Source organism: Peromyscus eremicus, chromosome 8a (genome assembly GCF_949786415.1).
Source record: "Peromyscus eremicus chromosome 8a, PerEre_H2_v1, whole genome shotgun sequence".
NCBI lineage: Eukaryota > Metazoa > Chordata > Mammalia > Rodentia > Cricetidae > Peromyscus > Peromyscus eremicus.
Genome location: NC_081423.1, coordinates 15,223,066 through 15,240,212, shown reverse-complemented (window position 1 = coordinate 15,240,212; position 17,147 = coordinate 15,223,066). Strand labels below are relative to the sequence as shown.

At 51.5% G+C, this 17,147-nt stretch overlaps 1 protein-coding gene across 1 annotated transcript in view; it reads left to right on the top strand.

The window, feature by feature from the left end:
* Stk10 (serine/threonine kinase 10) overlaps positions 1-17,147 on the top strand; it is a 96,489-nt gene that overhangs the window by 58,052 nt on the left and 21,290 nt on the right. The window contains exons 5-10 of the mRNA XM_059270234.1: positions 1,539-1,611; positions 2,628-2,822; positions 3,304-3,385; positions 10,656-10,814; positions 12,201-12,746; positions 14,994-15,124. Coding sequence (XP_059126217.1) covers positions 1,539-1,611; positions 2,628-2,822; positions 3,304-3,385; positions 10,656-10,814; positions 12,201-12,746; positions 14,994-15,124 — 1,186 coding nt within the window. The remainder of the gene's footprint in view (positions 1-1,538; positions 1,612-2,627; positions 2,823-3,303; positions 3,386-10,655; positions 10,815-12,200; positions 12,747-14,993; positions 15,125-17,147) is intronic.

The following is a 17,147-nucleotide window of genomic DNA, read 5'->3' as shown; positions in this document are numbered from 1 at the left end:
CCGATGGGAGCTCCGTGGAGTTCTTGGGATAAATCACTGTCGTCTTGCAGCTGAGCACCATCTCCAGAGTGCTGCTTGGCTACCAGGAGATGTGGCCTCCAAGGCAGGTGCTTGCGAGACATTTCCCCTCAGAGATTCTTCTCTGCATCCTGGGTGTGGGAAGGCATGCTGATGTATTGGGTGTGTTTAAAGATAAATCTTACTGATGTATTTTTCTTGGTCCTGAAAACTGTATGTATTTATCATAGCAAAGTTTCATAACCCTGAAAGTGGGAGATGCCACGTCCAGTCTAACCAGCCTACCCCAGTGAAGCAGTCTGTCGTGTTTCCTCCAAGGGAGTTCAGCGTGTGTGTTTGCTCTTCCGGGGTGGACACAGTTTTGACCACGCAGCACAGACGAGTGTGCAGCCCTCCTCTTCTCCATTAACCTGATAACATTAAACACATATTGATAAGTATATAAATAAAATACTTTATGTGAAGAGTTCTTCGTGATATTTAAAATCGCTGTGCTGGGGAACAGATCCACAGTGCTGCACATGCTAGGCAAGGACTTTTGTAGTTCTGCTAAGAGTGGTAGAGTCGTTGTTCAGAGTCTTGCCTGTAGCTCAGGCTGTTCTCCAACTCTCAACCCCCTGCTTGTCTCTCAAGTGCTGGGATTACAAGCACTCAGCACTGCTGGGCTGGTTTACCTCTCAACTTCCTGCCTTACCGTGTGTGTGTGTGTGTGTGTGTGTGTGTGTGTGTGTGTGTGTGTGTGTGAAAATCTTTCTTGAAAAGCTAAGGAAAAAACAAACCCCAAATCAAGCGGTGGTGGTGCACGCCTTTAATCCCAGCACTCGGGAGGAACGGGCAGTCAGATCTCTGAGTTGAGCCTGGTCTACAGAGTGAGTTCCAGGACACCTAGGGCTACACAGAGAAACCTTGTCTTGAAAAACCAAAAAGAAAGAAAAGAAAAAGGAAAAGCTAAGGCATTACAGATAATACCTTTTAAAAAATGTTAATTTGTTGGGTTTTTTTTTTTTTAATGATAGCTTCATAAGTCTGGCTACAGACGTGTGTGAGATTGAATGGCACACTGATGGATATTGTAATTGTTTGCATTTAGTGTTATTTCATTGGATCAAATGAGTCTGGTGTGTGTGTGTGTGTGTGTGTGTGTGTGTGTGTGTGTGAGAGAGAGAGAGAGAGAGAGAGAGAGAGAGAGAGAGAGAAGATCTCACATCTCACTGTGTAGCTCTGGCTATCTTGGGACCAGGCTGCAGTGCTAGGATTAAAGCCGTGCATCACCACTGCCCCGCCTGAATCTGGCTTTTTAGAAGGCTCTTGTGACTTACTGTCAAATTGCTCTCATGGAAGGGTCTGGCCAGTCCATACTCCCAGTGGTGACAAAGTGCCCGTCTGAGCAGCAAGCTCACTTTAATTTTAAAACCCGTGTTTGTTGGATAGAAAACGCCCCGAGCATCCTCGAGTCCACACCTAGGCCCTGGGTAGAGAGGAGGGCCTCAGCTCTTTTATCTGAGGTTTCTGTCTTGCAGCTGACTTTGGTGTGTCTGCCAAGAATCTGAAAACTCTGCAAAAGCGAGATTCCTTCATAGGAACGCCTTACTGGTGAGTTGCGAGGCCTCTGAGGAACTGATTGACAGGTTATCAAGCCTAACCGCATGGTTACCTCTGGGTGGATTGTGTGGGGGAGGCAGGGTGCCAGTTCAGGGCCCCCAGTCAGTGTGGGTCCAGCCTCCACTTCTCTGCATAGGACGAGTTGCTTACCTTCCCCGTACCTCATCTATACGTTGGGGTTACAGTGGAAAGCACTCCATTAATAAACTAAACTGAGCCCCTAAAAAGGGCTCCAGTTCTTGGTTTGATTAATACATGTACTGAGTTCCGGGTGCTGGAGGGGGGCGTGGTAGAAGAACAATGTAAATTCACTTCCTGTCCTCAGAGAAATCTTCCCGGGCCTCTCTCGACTGTTGTGGTTCCTTTTTCAAAACTGACTTAAAAACACCTATGAAAAGAAAGCTCTCTGGTGGAAGAAGACCCCTGAGGCCTTGCTTTGCCTCAGTCTGCAGACATGTGGCGCTGGGCACCCACTCTCCCATACGTGCACACGTGTGGGCATCACCCCAGTCCACAGCTCTCTTACTCGATTTCACACCTGATTGCTTTGTGTCCTGTTTTTACAACTCACCACGGTGCTCGGCCCCTTCCTTGCTTGCTTATTACTCTTAACTCTTTCTCTCCCACCCCTCCCGTTATTCCTTTCTCTTCTCCCCCATCCCCCTTTCTCTTGGTGCTGTCCTATTCGGTCTACCCCAAGGTCCCACTTTGTTTGTTTTTTTTTTTTTTGCTGGAACCTCCCCCCTCTGCCCTCACCCACCTGCCCCTTCCCCAGGACTCTGTTCTGGATTGCTGCTGCCACCTTGTGGTAGGTTCCAGGAACTGCATCAGGCCGTGGCAGGGGCTGGTGAAGACCCTTGAGGAAGAAATGGATGCCAGTAATTCAAATCATGGCTTCAAATGCTGCCAACCTCCAATGTGGAGCTGGTGGCGTTCCAGACCCCGAGGCTACAGCAGCACTCACAGGCGCCCAATTCTTAGCCCTTATTGTTCCTTGGTTGGCTCAGGATGGCCCCTGAGGTGGTGCTCTGTGAGACCATGAAGGACGCCCCCTATGACTACAAGGCTGACATCTGGTCCTTGGGCATCACGCTGATCGAGATGGCGCAGATTGAGCCGCCACACCACGAGCTCAACCCCATGCGGGTCCTGCTCAAGATTGCCAAGTCAGACCCTCCCACACTGCTCACGCCCTCCAAGTGGTAAGGAGAGAGGACAGCTGGGTACTTAGAGAGCTGAACACACTCCAAGGGGACATGAGGCACATGGCACTGGGGTGTGTGTGCGTGTGCATGGTATCTGACTCCAAAATCAGAGGGATGTCAGCGCTGGGGTGGGGGGTGGGGCACCTCCAGGCCTTTCTGAACTGCCCACCTGAACTTGAGAATAAGGCCGCTTAGCCAGTATGAGATCCCATTTTGTCCCAGGACACGGAGAACCTAAACAGGGCCCCAGTGGCCACATGGCTCAGGGCTAGGAATGGGAACTTGGGTTCAGTCTCTTTGACTTCTGTGTCCTGGTCTGGACAATGATATCCATGATAAGAAGGATGTCATGTAGACCCTGTCTCCACTTTTAGGCAACGGAGGCCCCTTTGTTCTTGGAGTGTTGTTTTGGGGAAACACCCGATCCTGGGCGCATGGTGACTGTGTTGTGGCCCACTCCTTACACCTGTCCTCCCAGGTCCATGGAGTTCCGAGACTTTCTGAAGATAGCGTTGGATAAGAACCCAGAGACCCGGCCCAGTGCTGCGCAGCTGCTGGAGGTGAGTGGACTCTTGAAGGGTGGTGGAAGGTGACAGGACATGTAGTCAAGGTGCAAAGGCTCCAAGCCACTTGGGGCCAGTTGCTTCCTGTAAACAGCACCTCCTGTGCTGGGGCATCCGGCCAGCCTGACATCGTCAGGGCAGAGACCAGCTGTCCCATCCCACATGGCAGTCTGGAGCCTTCGCTGGAGCCAGGAAGTTCTACTTCCTAGCCGAAGCAGTGTTTGCCAGGGGATTCTCGGTGTGTAGTGGAGGAGAGCACAGGGCAGAGGAGAGGAAGGCAGAGGAAAGGAGCTCTACCTCAGTTTACCCAGGTGCCCTCAGACCTGCTGGGAATTCCCTGGCACCTGTTCAGTATATGGTCGGAAGAGCACACTGATCTACCGGACCCGAGGACATGGGGCTCCAAGGAGCAGTCCCTTGTGAGGTCACCTGGTCAAAGTGCCAGCACTGGTGCAGGTCTTGGCTGTGGGCACCTTGGCCCTGTGTCTGTGGCTTCTGGGGGGCTGTTACTCTTTGTCTTATAGTGCCCCACATAGCTAAGGCATTCCTGCTCCCAGGGACTGATGTCTCAGCCAGTCATTTATCTGCACCCATGTCCCTGGGCCGGTGTCCTGCTGCTGTTGTTAGCCCAGCTCTGAAATTAGGCACCTCCAACCGGGTGTGCAAGGAGTTCTCTCTGTGCCTCAGTTTCTCCCTTGGTCAGATGGCTAGCCAGTGAGGATTTGTGTGCCACGTTTTCACCGTGAGAAAACATTCCCGATGCTCACGTTGTTCTGACACTCATCCACCACCAATTGGCAGCAGTTTCTGTGGCTTCGGAGGTAGCCATGAGCTCAGGCCTTGTCGCTCCCGTCAGCCCACCCTGGCTGGCTCCTGCCCGTCCCCTCCCACTGCTCACTCCCTGTCTGCCTCCTTCACTTACCCGCCTCACACAACTGATGGACGTGGTAAGCACTGGGGCTTTCTGCTCCCCTCAACTTGCTGTATAATCAAAGCCAGCCTGCGGGGTGGTCCCTGGCTTTGCACCTTCAGCTAATTCACCCCTGACCCCAGACCTTTGACCCTGGATCTTCGGATGCCCAGAGCCACTTCAGCCTTGCCACAGCCACACAGAGCCCTTACACACCTCCTCTGGCACACTCCACAGTGGTTGTCCATTGCCACCCTGGCAGCCTGGCACTCTCTCTCATTCTCCACATCTCCCATCATGGATGCTATTCCCTCTGCCTTTAGAACAGGCCCAGAGCCCACATCCTCCATGGGCCACTGTCAGAACTGCCTTGCCCTTCACTCAGTCCATGGCTTCCTCACTGGTTATCTCGCCACTTCTGAGTCTGTTCTCAGAGGGACCTCGCGTCCTTCCCCCTAATCAGAGCCCCTCGGTTAGCATGGCTCGTACCTGCCTTTCCCATTACAGAGACAACGTACCAGCTGAAGGCAGCGTAGAGGAAGGATTTGTTCTGGTCCCTGGTTGTAGAGGGCCTCAGACCACCAGGGTGGGTAAGGTCTGGCACCTAGAGGGGCCTCTGGTCTTGGCCATAGGGAGCTGTTTGTAAAGCAGTAGGAGAGAGAGAGTGCCACCATCAACGGGTGGCCGTGACCTTTCAAGGGATACTTCTAGTGACCTGCTGCCAGCCAGACTGCACCTCTAAAGGTCCCACAGCTTTCATAACAACACCACAGATGTCGGGGGGGGGGGGGGGGGCAAGTATTCAGAACATGAACCCGTGAGGAACCTTCTAGACTCAAACCCTGGCAAGAGTTGTTGACTCTCTGAGGACTCCAGCCTGGCTCACAGACACATCCCCAGAGCGGTGCCTGGCATGTAGAGAGCCTCAGCACGGATTTGCTATGGAAGTCGACTTAATGTGTACCTGATCAATAGTCTCAGACACTTTCTCCATGTCACCTGCTGTTCCAGATGCTTAGCAGATGTTAACTAGGGCAGTGCCCACAACAGCTTTGTGTAGTAGGAGCTGAACATGCTCCATCGGACAGGTAAGGAGCCTACACAAAGTCATGCAGCTGTTAAGTGACAGCTAGTGTCCCGGTGACTTGGCTCTGAAGTTGGTGCTCTTGACCACTCTGGGAAAGCTGCTTCTAATGGGTAAAGGAGAGAAAAAAAGGCCCAAAGAACGGCTGGAGAGAAGGCTCGGTGATTAAGAGCACTGGCTGCTCGTCCATAGAACCCAGGTCAATTCGCAGCACCCACGTAGCAGTTGACAAAGGTATCATTTCAGTTCCACAGGATCTGTCGCCCTCTTCTGGCCTCCACAATCACTGCGTGCACATAGTACACATAATGCACAAATGATGATGTCCTGTACACATAAAATGAAAGTAAAGGTTAAAAAAGAAACAAAGAGAAAGGATGCAGGCTGGGGGGGAGGGACGACGACATACATTCATCTCTCTCTCTCTCTCTCTCTCTCTCTCTCTCTCTCTCTCTCTCTCTTTCTCTCTCTCTCTCTCTCTCTCTCTCTCACACACACACACACACACACACACACACACACACACACACTCCAGTGGTTTCTAAGTGCATGGAAAGAAAACAGGCTCACTTGGGAAGGGCATCTGTTTCAGTGGCAGCAGAGATCCTGGCCAAAGAGAGGTAGGTGCCAGTTGGCATGCTGTTGGCTGCCACCTCCGTGCTGGCAGCCTGCAGCCCTCAGCAGAGCTGGCTCTGAGCGGCCATCCCTCTTCCTGGAGGGGTAGACAGTGAGGCCAGCTCTGATCTGCCCTTCCGTGGGGGCATGAGTGCCTGGTGCAGCACATGCAGTGTTGTGTGCCACCCTTGGGGGTTCTCAGGTGCAGCTCCTTGAGGGCCTCAGCGTTGGAGTTAGACAGAAAGGCTTCTCCACACCCACATCTAGAGGCGATGGACTGATGCGGCGCAGGCCACACTGCCTGTTACTCGTGTCTCAGAGCTTTGACACACACTAAGGCCCGGTCCCTTGGCAGGGCTGCCCACACACCGGCCGCCTGCCCGGGCCCCCTGCAGGGAGCTGCCCTGTTTAACTGGCCCGCCGTGAAAGGCTGTCATCCCATCCCACCCTCCTAGGGATCTGGAGCTCCAGGCAGGCAGAGCAGATGGTTCTGCTCAGGAGCTGCTAATTTGGTCAATATGTGGGGTGCCCTGGTGAAAGCCTCGTGCCCTCAGAAGGCTGGGCCTGTGCTGGTCTCCCACATCTGCTTTAGCTGCTGTGGTGCGGTGCCCTGTGGTGTCCCTGCTCACCGCATGTGTGACAGAGCTCAGACGTTTTGGGGATTCTGGAGCTTCTCCTCATTCCCAGAGAACTGTGCTCTGGTAGAGGAAGGGTTAGGAGTAAGAAGAGGCCGCGTGGGTTGTTCTCCTGGACCCGCTGTGGTGCTGGTGCTGGTGGCTTTGGTGGTTGTGAGAGCAATGGCAGTAATGGTGGTGATGGTGGTGATGGTGGTGATGATGGTGATGGTGGTGATGGTGGTGATGATGGTGGTGATGGTGATGATAGTGATGATGATGATGGTGATGATGATGGTGATGATGGTGATGGTGGTGATGGTGATGATGGTGATGATGATGGTGATGATGGTGGTGATGATGGTGGTGGTGATGGTGATGATGGTGATGATGATGATGGTGATGGTGGTGATGGTGGTGATGGTGATGATAGCGATAATGGTGATGGTGGTGATGATGATGATAGTGATGATGGTGATGAGGTTATGGTGGTAGTGGTGGTGATAATGGTGGTGGTGGTGGTCCTAGTGATGAGAAGAGCTATGCTGTTTTGAACACTCACTATAGTATATAGAACAGCCATACTATTATCCCCACTCCACAGATGAGCAAACTGAGGCATAGAGAGGGTCTCTTGACCTGTCCGTGTTGGCAGTGGGAGCCGGATTTTACCCAGGTGGCTTGGCTCAGTCGCTTAGTCAGCACACGTGACCCTGCACATCCTGGTGAGCTGTTGGTCAGCTCTGTGAAGAGCCCACTCAGGGCCTCTGGAAGCATGCGGCAGCCAGAGTGACATGCTACCGGGCAGCAGAGCTGAGACTAAACCGAGGCTGACTGCTTCCCACTGCCCCGGCCATGCATGCGGCCCTGACTCCCTCTGGGCTCCCTTTGTCCGTCTCCCAGGCCAGCTGGAGGCCCTCCAGCTCTTCCTCCACCCTCTGAGCCCAAGCTACCTCAGGGTCTTTGAAGGCCATACCTTTGCCCAGTGCTCTGTACCTGGAGTTTTCCCTTACTTTCCCCCACAGGTCCCTTGGGTCCCAGCTTGAATGTGACACTCTCCCTCTCAGAAAGGCCCCCAAAGACAGGAAACTTCCACCAGCCTCCTGACTATCATTCTGCATGAGCCTTCTGACTCCTTTGGTGAAAGGCCCGATCAGGCCCCGGCACGTGAGGTCACCTCTTGGAGTCGCTGCAGAGCTGTGCAGAGAAGCAGGGCGTGAATGGGAAAATTCTCAGCTCCACCAGATTAGATGAACCGAGGTCAGACTGGCCTAAGCAAATGTGGCGGACACAGCTCATTAAAGAAGTGACATTTGTAGCTCTCAGGGGGACAAGCTGAGTAGGGAGGGGCCTGCTGGCTGTCCACCAGTAAACTGCCTTGCTGATTTTTATGTGCTGGGGTGGAGCTCAGGGGCTCACACATGGTAGACCAGCACTCCGCTCCTGCTCTATCCCAGACCCCAGGGAAACTTGTATTCATTGTGATTTTCTGTGTGTATTGGGCAAGGCCTGCTTGTGCCATGGCAGAGTGTGGAGACGGGAGGACAACTTGTGGGAGTCAGTTCTTTCCTCTCATCATCTGTGGGGATCAAACTTAGGTCATCAGGCATGCATGTCAGTGCCTTTACTTACTGAGCATTTCACCAGCCCCAGGAGCAGTTTAAATGTCCAAACAGTAGGAATGACTGCTCATGATTTGCCAATTCTAAATATGTTTTTAAAAACATTTTATTTATTTTTACGTATGTGCATGGGTGTTTTGCCTGCATGTGTGTCTGTGTACTACGTGTGTGCAGTGCTCATGGAGGCCAGAGGAGGGCGCCAGATCCCCAGGAACTAGAGTTAGAGAAGGTTGTAAACTGCCATGTGGGTGCTTGGGAATTGAACTGGAGTCCTCTGGGTTTCATCACAGCCTTCCCACAAACCCTAGATGAGCAAATTCCAACCTAACGAGGCCCCTAAACCCTTGGCATTTCTTTCTCTCTGCCCATCGTGACGAAGGAGCTGAGGAATCCCACCCTGGCCACTCCCTGTGCCAGAGAGGAGATATCTGCACATGACGTCTCCACGGTGCTTCTCCAGGGTGCTTCAGGCTGACCAAACATCCCCAGATCTTCTGCCTTGGGGTTTTACAAGGTCTATAAGGGAGCACCCACGTTTGAGAAGTGCCATTTGTATAAAAGTCTACAGTAGAGTACGGACTACTGCCACGAGTCTCTGCCTTGCCCTTCTGAAGCCAAACACATATTTCCGCCCAGAGACAGCAGAGGCAAGACTGTCACTAGCTGCTTACTTCAGCGTCGCCCAGAGCAGGACACACCGCCACCTGCCCAGCAGCAACAGGAGGGTTAACGTGGTCCTCCAGCGGCACAGTGCCCTGGAGACACGAAGTAGCATGGAGTCGTTTAGCATCTGTGCCCAGCACCCAAGTATGTCACCCGGCAATGAGCTGAACCTCAGGACCTCTGCTCAGGGCAGTGGATGAATCCTCACATCTGTCACAGGATAGAATCTTGGGGACTGGGGGTATAGGTCAGTTGGTAGAATACTAACCTAGTGTGTGCAAAGCCCTGGGTTCAGCCCCTGGCATTGTATAAACTGAGTATATTGGTGCATGCCTGTGATCCTGGCACTAGGGAGGTGGAGGCAGAAGGATCAGAAGTTCAAAGTCATCCTTGACTACATAGGGTGTTTGAGACCAGCCTGGGCTACATAAAAACCTATTTTGAAAGAAAAAAAAATTAAGATAAGTCAAAGTGAAACAAAGTTTAGCAAACTTATTAAGCAGGAAGATAATATCTGCTTAGACGGAGTCATGTGACTGTGAGAGACACATACCCAAGACCCTAACGGTAGTGGCCCATACAATGCGAAGCAACTTAAATTTAGCAACTAGTTCAGGGCCAGGTTGTGCTTACTCCTTATTCGCAGAATTCTGTCCTTGAGGTGACTTTGTAGGTACATGGTGTAGCTGGGTGTGGGAAGATACCTTAGTTGTTATTCTATTACTGTGATAAGACACAATGGCCAAGGCAACTTATAGGAGAATGAGTTTGTTGGGGGCTTACAGTTTCAGAGGATTAGAGTCCATGACCATCGTGGCGGGGAGCATGGCACTGTGCTGGTGCGCATGATGCTGGAGCAGTAGCTGAGAGTTCATGTCTTGACCCTCACTGGGAATGGCACAGGTCCTTTGAAACTCCAAAGCCCAAGTGACACACCCTTCCCAACAAGACCACACCTCCTAATTCTTCCCAAACAGTTCCACCAACTGGGGGCCAGGTATTCAAACATATGAGCCTATGGGGGCCATTCTCAAACTGCCACATTCCATTCCCTGGCCCCCATAGATTTCTGGCCATTTCAGAACGCAAACCGTATTTAGTATGTATTTGTCAGGATTCTCTAAAGGAAGAGAACTGGAGGGAATGAAACAGCTGAATGGGTGAGGGCTAGCAGAGAAGCATGGGTCTGTGTATCCTGCATAATGGGCGTTAACAGCTTAGATGCAAGATTGTAAAACATCGGTAGCGAACTTCTGCCCTCCGGGGTTCTCCCATTGTGCTGTAAGCCTGTATTTAAGACCTCCTCCCTCTTTCAATAAATGGCATTTGGCATTAATACACGCACGCACGCACGCACGCACGCACGCACACACGCACGCACGCACAAATGGCACCACCACCCCATAAAAACACATGGGCTGGACAAGGCACTTTGAAGTGAGCTGTCTCATTTCATCTTTATGACTTCCTGTGGTTTCAGCACGGCCGTCTGTCCTTTGGAAATGAAGAGACTGTGGCTCAGAGAGGAGGGATGGCATGCTTGGGGTCACACAGCTTGAGTCACAGACTTGGGGGTTGCTCTTCCCTCTACATGTTGGGCTTTTTGATCTGCCATGGGGTTCCTGAGTTCCCCTTGTTCAAGTTCTTGAGTTGCCTTGGACCACAGCTGGCCCTCTATGCTCGAGGTTCAAATCCTGCGGCTACCCCTACCCTGTAACAGCTTCCAAACGGTTCTAACACAGCTGTGTCTTCTCCTCAGCATCCCTTTGTCAGCACCGTCACCAGCAACAAGGCTCTTCGGGAGCTGGTGGCTGAGGCAAAGGCCGAGGTGATGGAGGAGATCGAGGATGCCAGGGATGACAGCAAGGATGACGGCAAGGATGACGGAGAGGAGGAGGATGCTGTGGATGCCACCTTGGTAAGTCTTGGAGACGAGGAGGGTGGGCCCCAGCTACCTCTGGGAGGGAAGCTGGGGAAGGATTCCTTTCTGCCTCTTGGGGCCAACTGGCTGGGAGCCCCAGACATGTATGCCCAGGGTGAGGCTAAGCAGCTGTTGGCCAGATCCAGGTTCTCGAGTATGCATGATCTAGAGCTGTCCTAGGGTCCCTGGTCTCACAGTTCAATCCAGGAGCTTCTCCTGGGGAATTGCTCATCTTAGAGGGTCCCCAGTAAGTCAGGGCTGAGTTGTCATGGAGCTGAACCCCCAGGCCCTTCACATTTATTGTCTTTTTATTTATTTTTTGGATTTTGAGACAAGGTCTTATGTGTAGCCTTAGCTGTCCTGGAACTCACTATGTAGATCAGGCTGGCCTTGAACTCACAGAGGCCCGCCTCCCTCTGCCTTCTGAGTGCTGAGATTAAAGGTGTGCACCATTGTGCCTGGATCTTTTTATTTTGAATTTTAAAAATTTTAATTAGAATTAGGCTTCACTGTAAAAAAATTTTAAACAAAGATCTGTTTTTGGTTCTCCTTCAGATAGAAGATGTCCCTGGCCCCTCTCCCTCTCCGGGTTGTTCCCCCTATGGCCTCCTTTCCACATTCATGCTGCATGTAGACATTTACTTTCTAGTCACAGAAATGAGTATGTGGTTTCATCATAGCAATGTTTCTAGTACTTTCCACCTCACAAAAACTAAAATACAAGGGGTGAGTGGACTGAATCCAGCTCCTGGGTAGGATTGATTGGCACTTTATGTAATTTTTTAATGTGAATTAGTTGCCATCTAGAAATCAACAGATAATTATGTGAAAATTCAGATTACTGAATGGGTGTGTGGCTCAGTTGGTAGAATGCTGGCCGAATGTGCCTGAAACCCTGGGATCCATCTCAGCACCACATAAAACTGGCATGGCAGTGCACACCTGTGATCTCAGCACTTGGGAGATGCAGACAGGAGGATCAGAATTCATGGTCATCGTCAGCTGCACAGCAGGTCTGAGGGCAGCCTGAGCTACTTGAGACCCTATCGTGGGGAAAAAAAAAATCAGATTGCTGTGTGTGTTGATAAATTGGGAGGTCTGGCCTCAGGTGAGAAAGGGGTGTTTCCCATGCTGTGACAATTGGCTGGGCCTCCCTACGGCTGGCCACAGCCTGTTTTTCTCATAGGACGGGAGCAGGGATTAGGTAAAGTTACAGTTAGAGAGAGGATGTGAGTCCTCACCCCAGTGGTAGGCTGTTGACGAGAGGCTCTGGGAAGTGATGGAGACTGGGTTCAGGGGTCCCTGCTCCACTCTGCTGGCCCGTCACCTGTGGGGCCTGACTACTCCTGGTCCCCCAGCAGCTCAGCATTGACTCTTTTCTAGCCCCTGGTCAACCACACTCAGGACTCGGCTGCTGCAACTGAGCCGAGCCTCGACTCGGACAAGCCTCCCCAGGACTCTTGTGCCACCCTGCCTCCCAGTCAGCCTCGGGAGCCTGTGAACGGGCCCTGTAGCCAGCCTTCAGAGGGTGGATCCCTCCAGACCACCAGCCCTGCAGATGTGGTCCCCAAGAGTGATGATGATTTTAAGGTACCTGTTCCCCTCCGGAAGTCCCGACCATTGTCCATGGATGCCGGAATTCAGGTAGCCGAAGAGAAACAAGTCACTGGCCAGGCTGAGGACCCCAGTCCTGTGGCCAGCAAGTCCCAAAAGGCAGGCCACAGCCGCCCTAACAGCAGCGCCCTGGAGACCTTGGGTGGAGAGAAGCTGACCAACGGTGGCCTGGGACTCCCCAGCTCTGGAGCTCCAAGCCATGTTAAGAGGGCTTCAGACTGCAGCAGCCTGTCTACCTCGGAGAGCATGGACTACGGCACCTCTCTGTCTGCCGACCTGTCACTGAACAAAGAAACAGGCTCATTGTCTCTCAAGGTAATTTCACCTGTCACCCTGGGGGCCAGAGCAGTCAGACCGGCCCGCGTGCCGTGCTCAGATTCCATTCTCAAAAGCATGCAGAAGCTACTTACATTGTATTTGTTTATGTATCCATAAGAGGTGCTGGGGTAAGCCTGGTGTATGCTAAGCACACACAGACACACAGACACAGACACACAGACACACACACACACACACACACACACACACACACACACACACACAGCCTCTTACTTCTTATTTTAAATGGCTCATGGGTTTGGCTCTTTCTTAAAGATTTTAGCTCACCTCAGGGCTTAATACCCCACATGTTTGGGTCAGTATAAGACAGTAATGTTACATGTTTAAATTTTAAAGTTTGGTTAGAGGTCCTAAAATTGGGAAAGAGAATTCCAGAAGTGGAAGTTCTCTTGTTTGGGGGTCAGCTATGTGACCAGTGGCTGACAGGTAGATTCAGTGAGGGGAACTGGGCTCGCTGTCCTCTCTGGCCTCCTCTGTGGCAGTGGGTGACACTAAGAACTGTAGCCATTCTGTGCAAAGTGCTTTAAACAGAACTGAAGGCCTGCTTCCTCCCACGGTTTCCAGATGGGCAGTAGAGACTAAAAGAAGTTGCCAGCTGGCACAAGGCTGTGTGGGTGGCAGCAGGGAGGTGGTCAGACCTCGGGCTGGGCTTCTGGCCTCATGTGCCTTTAGCGCTCTCTTCTTCCAGCAGCTAGGAGGGGTGACCCCCTTCCTTATCTGCCCCCAGCAGTTCTGTGATACTATTGAACTTACTGTTGGCCACCTGAACCCCCAAACAAGACCGACTTAGGGGACCAGGGGGCAGAGGTGAGCTGTGCATTTCTGTATTACCTTCTAAGACTTACTCAGTGTAAAGCACGCAGATCAGTCACAAATCTGGTAAGTACAAGGTGGCGAAGGCAGAAGCAGCCTGCCAGCCCCGCAGTAGACTCTGGATCAGAAGAGGCTCGGTCAAACAGATGTGTCCATGGAAGCTTTTCTTTTCCTCAGAACTGACACAGATTGTCATGAACTGTAGTTGCCCAGCTGTGGCCAGCAGGTTTTTTGTTTGCTTGTTTGTTTTTGTTGTTGTTATTGTTTTTTGAGACAGAGTTTCTCTGTGTAGTTTTGGTGCCTGTCCTGGATCTCGCTCTGTAGATCAAGTTGGCCTCGAACTCACAGAGATCCATCTGGCTCTGCCTCCCAAGTGCTGGGATTTAAGGTGTGCGCCACCACTGCCCGGCTGGGCCCGTCCAGTGGCTTTTATGGAGAAGCATCATCTTGTACTTCCTCCTAAAAGGCGCTAAGTGGTGCTGGAGATGTAGCATGATGATAGAGTGCTTACTGTACGTGCACATGGCCCTGAGTTCCATCCCCAGCACTGTTAAAAAAAGAAGGCACCGAGTGCCTGGGGCCCAGGTGAGCTGGGCTGGGCAGCAGCATACAGAGCAAGGAGCCAACTCTTAGCCACCTTGGGGTGCCCACTCCTCTTGATGGGGCTCGAAGGCCCGTGTGCCATGCTGCAGAGGCAGAACTTCCTTCTTGTAGGAAGGGAGTCTGCAGAAAATTCTGAGGCAGGGGGCAGGACAGAGGTCATCAGATAACCACTGTAGGGCCCTAAGCCCTCATGTGAGTCAGAACTGAGTACTTCCACCATGACACCTCCCAGGGCCGGGAGGTCCTGCCTAAGCAGCCTTTGTGGAGTGTGTGGTTATTCACAGAAAGAGAAATGAGAGGAATGGTCCCATGAGGCTCTGGACAAGCACCACTGCCTATGAGCTGTGGCTTGCTCGCTGAGGCCACCAAATCCATGGTCTGTGATCTTGACTGGCAAGCAGAAGTAAATCCTATGCCATGTGTGCCCCATGTGCTTCTCATCAAATCTTCACAGCCACCCAGGGAGGCCAGTTCTGTTTTAATACTCCATGGAAAGCGGAGAAAGCCAAGATTCAGGCAAGACCAGGGTCACAAAGCCGGCAGTGACCAGTGAGGATGAACACAGCCCCTTTTGATGCTGAGACTGTGTTTCACTAGAATGCCTCAATGAGGTGAGAGCCTTGTGAAGTGTCTGAAGCTGAGACCAGCTGAAGGAAGGGGGTCTAAGGCCAGCCGCTTAGGCCCTGTTTGGGAAGCTTGAGGAAAGGGGACAGTGGATGGCCTCATCCTTCCTGGGCCCAGACTGTGGCCCTCACCCTGTCCCCACTGTGGATTTCTAGCTGAGCTTGGGCACGTTCTCCTTGCCAGGGCTCAAAACTGCACAACAAGACCCTGAAGCGGACCCGCAGGTTTGTGGTGGACGGTGTGGAGGTGAGTATCACCACCTCCAAGATCATCAGTGAAGATGAGAAGAAAGACGAGGAGATGAGATTTCTCAGGCAAGTCCGGGAAGGCACCAGTGTGGGAACCGGGGAGGGGGGTGACCTGGGAGGGTTAGGCATTGGACCTTTGGGTGGGTCAGCTGCCCGTCTACAGTGTGAAGTGGGAGACTGAGGCAAAAGGAAAGACCCCTCCTCCTGCGTTCATCTACCCATACATCCGCCCATCTACCACTCTCTCTTTTGTCCATCTACTCACTCATCTACATGCCCAGTGACCCATCTGCCCAACCTCTATCTCATATTCATGTCTGTGCTCCTCTTTCTATCTGATCCCTATCCATCCATCCATCCATCCATCCATCCATCCATCAGCCCACTCAGCTATCCACTCATTCATCAGCTATCCCACCCATCTATAGAACCCCCAACTGTTCTATTTTTCCTTCCACTGATCTGTTTGTTCATCCATCCATCTACCCTTGTATCCACCTGTCCACCCAGTTATCCATCTGTTCATCCATCTCCCTTTGTCTGTAGTTGTCTACCCATCTGTCTAGTCACCCATTTAATCCACCCACCCACCTCTTCACTTATCATTTATCTACCTATACATCCACCCAGTTATTGATTCATGCATCATCTACCAAGTGGGACATAATGGAAATCCAGATACATGGAAGCTATCCCCTGGGTCGAATTTATACCTATGGGTCCCAAACACAATACACAAGCTAATTATTTTTTTTAAGATTTATTTGTTTATTTTGTATATAGCATGCATGACAACAGGTCAGAAGAGGGCACTAGATCTCATTACAGATGGTTGTGAGCCACCATGTGGTTGCTGGGAATTGAACTCAGGACATCTGGAAGAGGAGTCTGTGCTCATAACCTCTGAGCCATCTCTCCAGGCCTTTTTTTTTTTTAATGCCCACTGCTGTTTATTGAAGGAGGGAAGAGGCCTTAAATACAGGCTTACAGCACAATGGGAGAACCCCGGAGGGCAGAAGTTCGCTACCAATGTTTTACAATCTTGCATCTAAGCTGTTAACGCCCATTATGCAGGATACACAGACAAGGAACTTCCCTTAAGCATTCAGGAGGGTGGAACCCGGCAGGGAATTAGCATAGGGAGGCTATCAAGGTCAAGGTCAGCAAGCAAGGCAACAGTTACCCAAAACGGGGACCAGGGCCCTACAGGTCCCCCTTTTACTAAAAAATGAGCTTCTGACTTAGGTTGCGTGGGACGTCAGCAGGTCACCTTACCCATCATGTGTGCCCAGGCCACACAGGCGCTCTGTCTTAGGTTGTGAGCACCCCCCAGGAATTACCTGTCTCTGAATACTCATTATCATACAGGCTCAATCTTGTGTGAGCTGCATGCAGAGTTAACTGCTGCCAAAGATCTCAAAGTGGCACTGGGCTTCCAATCTGTGTGTTCGACACAGAAAAGACCAAGAGAGGTCCTATCCCACCCATAGCCAGTAGGCTAAAAGCAACTGAGCCATTCCCTTCCTTAATGAGCCTTACTGCAAATTGGAGTCCTTGTAAGATGGTATCCCAAAAGCACATGGAACTTGAGTTTATAAATTTATAATTTTCAAAGCCAATCAAGATGTATATAGCTATTGAATTAAATTTATCATGCCCAATAGAATGAAAGATTAACTAACTGTGGTAGCTACTTTTGCTGCCAGGGTCTCCACTGTGCTAGCTGTAGTAACCAATTATGAAATGGTAATCCCAGAAACAGTAGCAGCGGTGGCCGCCACTGCTATAACAGCAACAACAGCAGCAGCGATGTCAAATTCTCTTCTGGAGCGTGTGGACATCCACTGGCATAGATACAACTCCAGGAACACGAACCACCAAGGCCCATTTTTCTTGATCCCTGCACGACTTAGGCTGGCAGCTCTTCTGGAGAATCCAAAAGCATGGCTATAGTTCCTAGGCTTATGTGAATGCTTGCCAAAGCTGGCCATATTGGGCTTTCAATCCCCATTGGCATCAGAAGGGGAGAGTTTTTCATTAAGGCCCAATAGGTCTCTGTCATGTTGGGTTTCATCAGCAGCCACAGGGC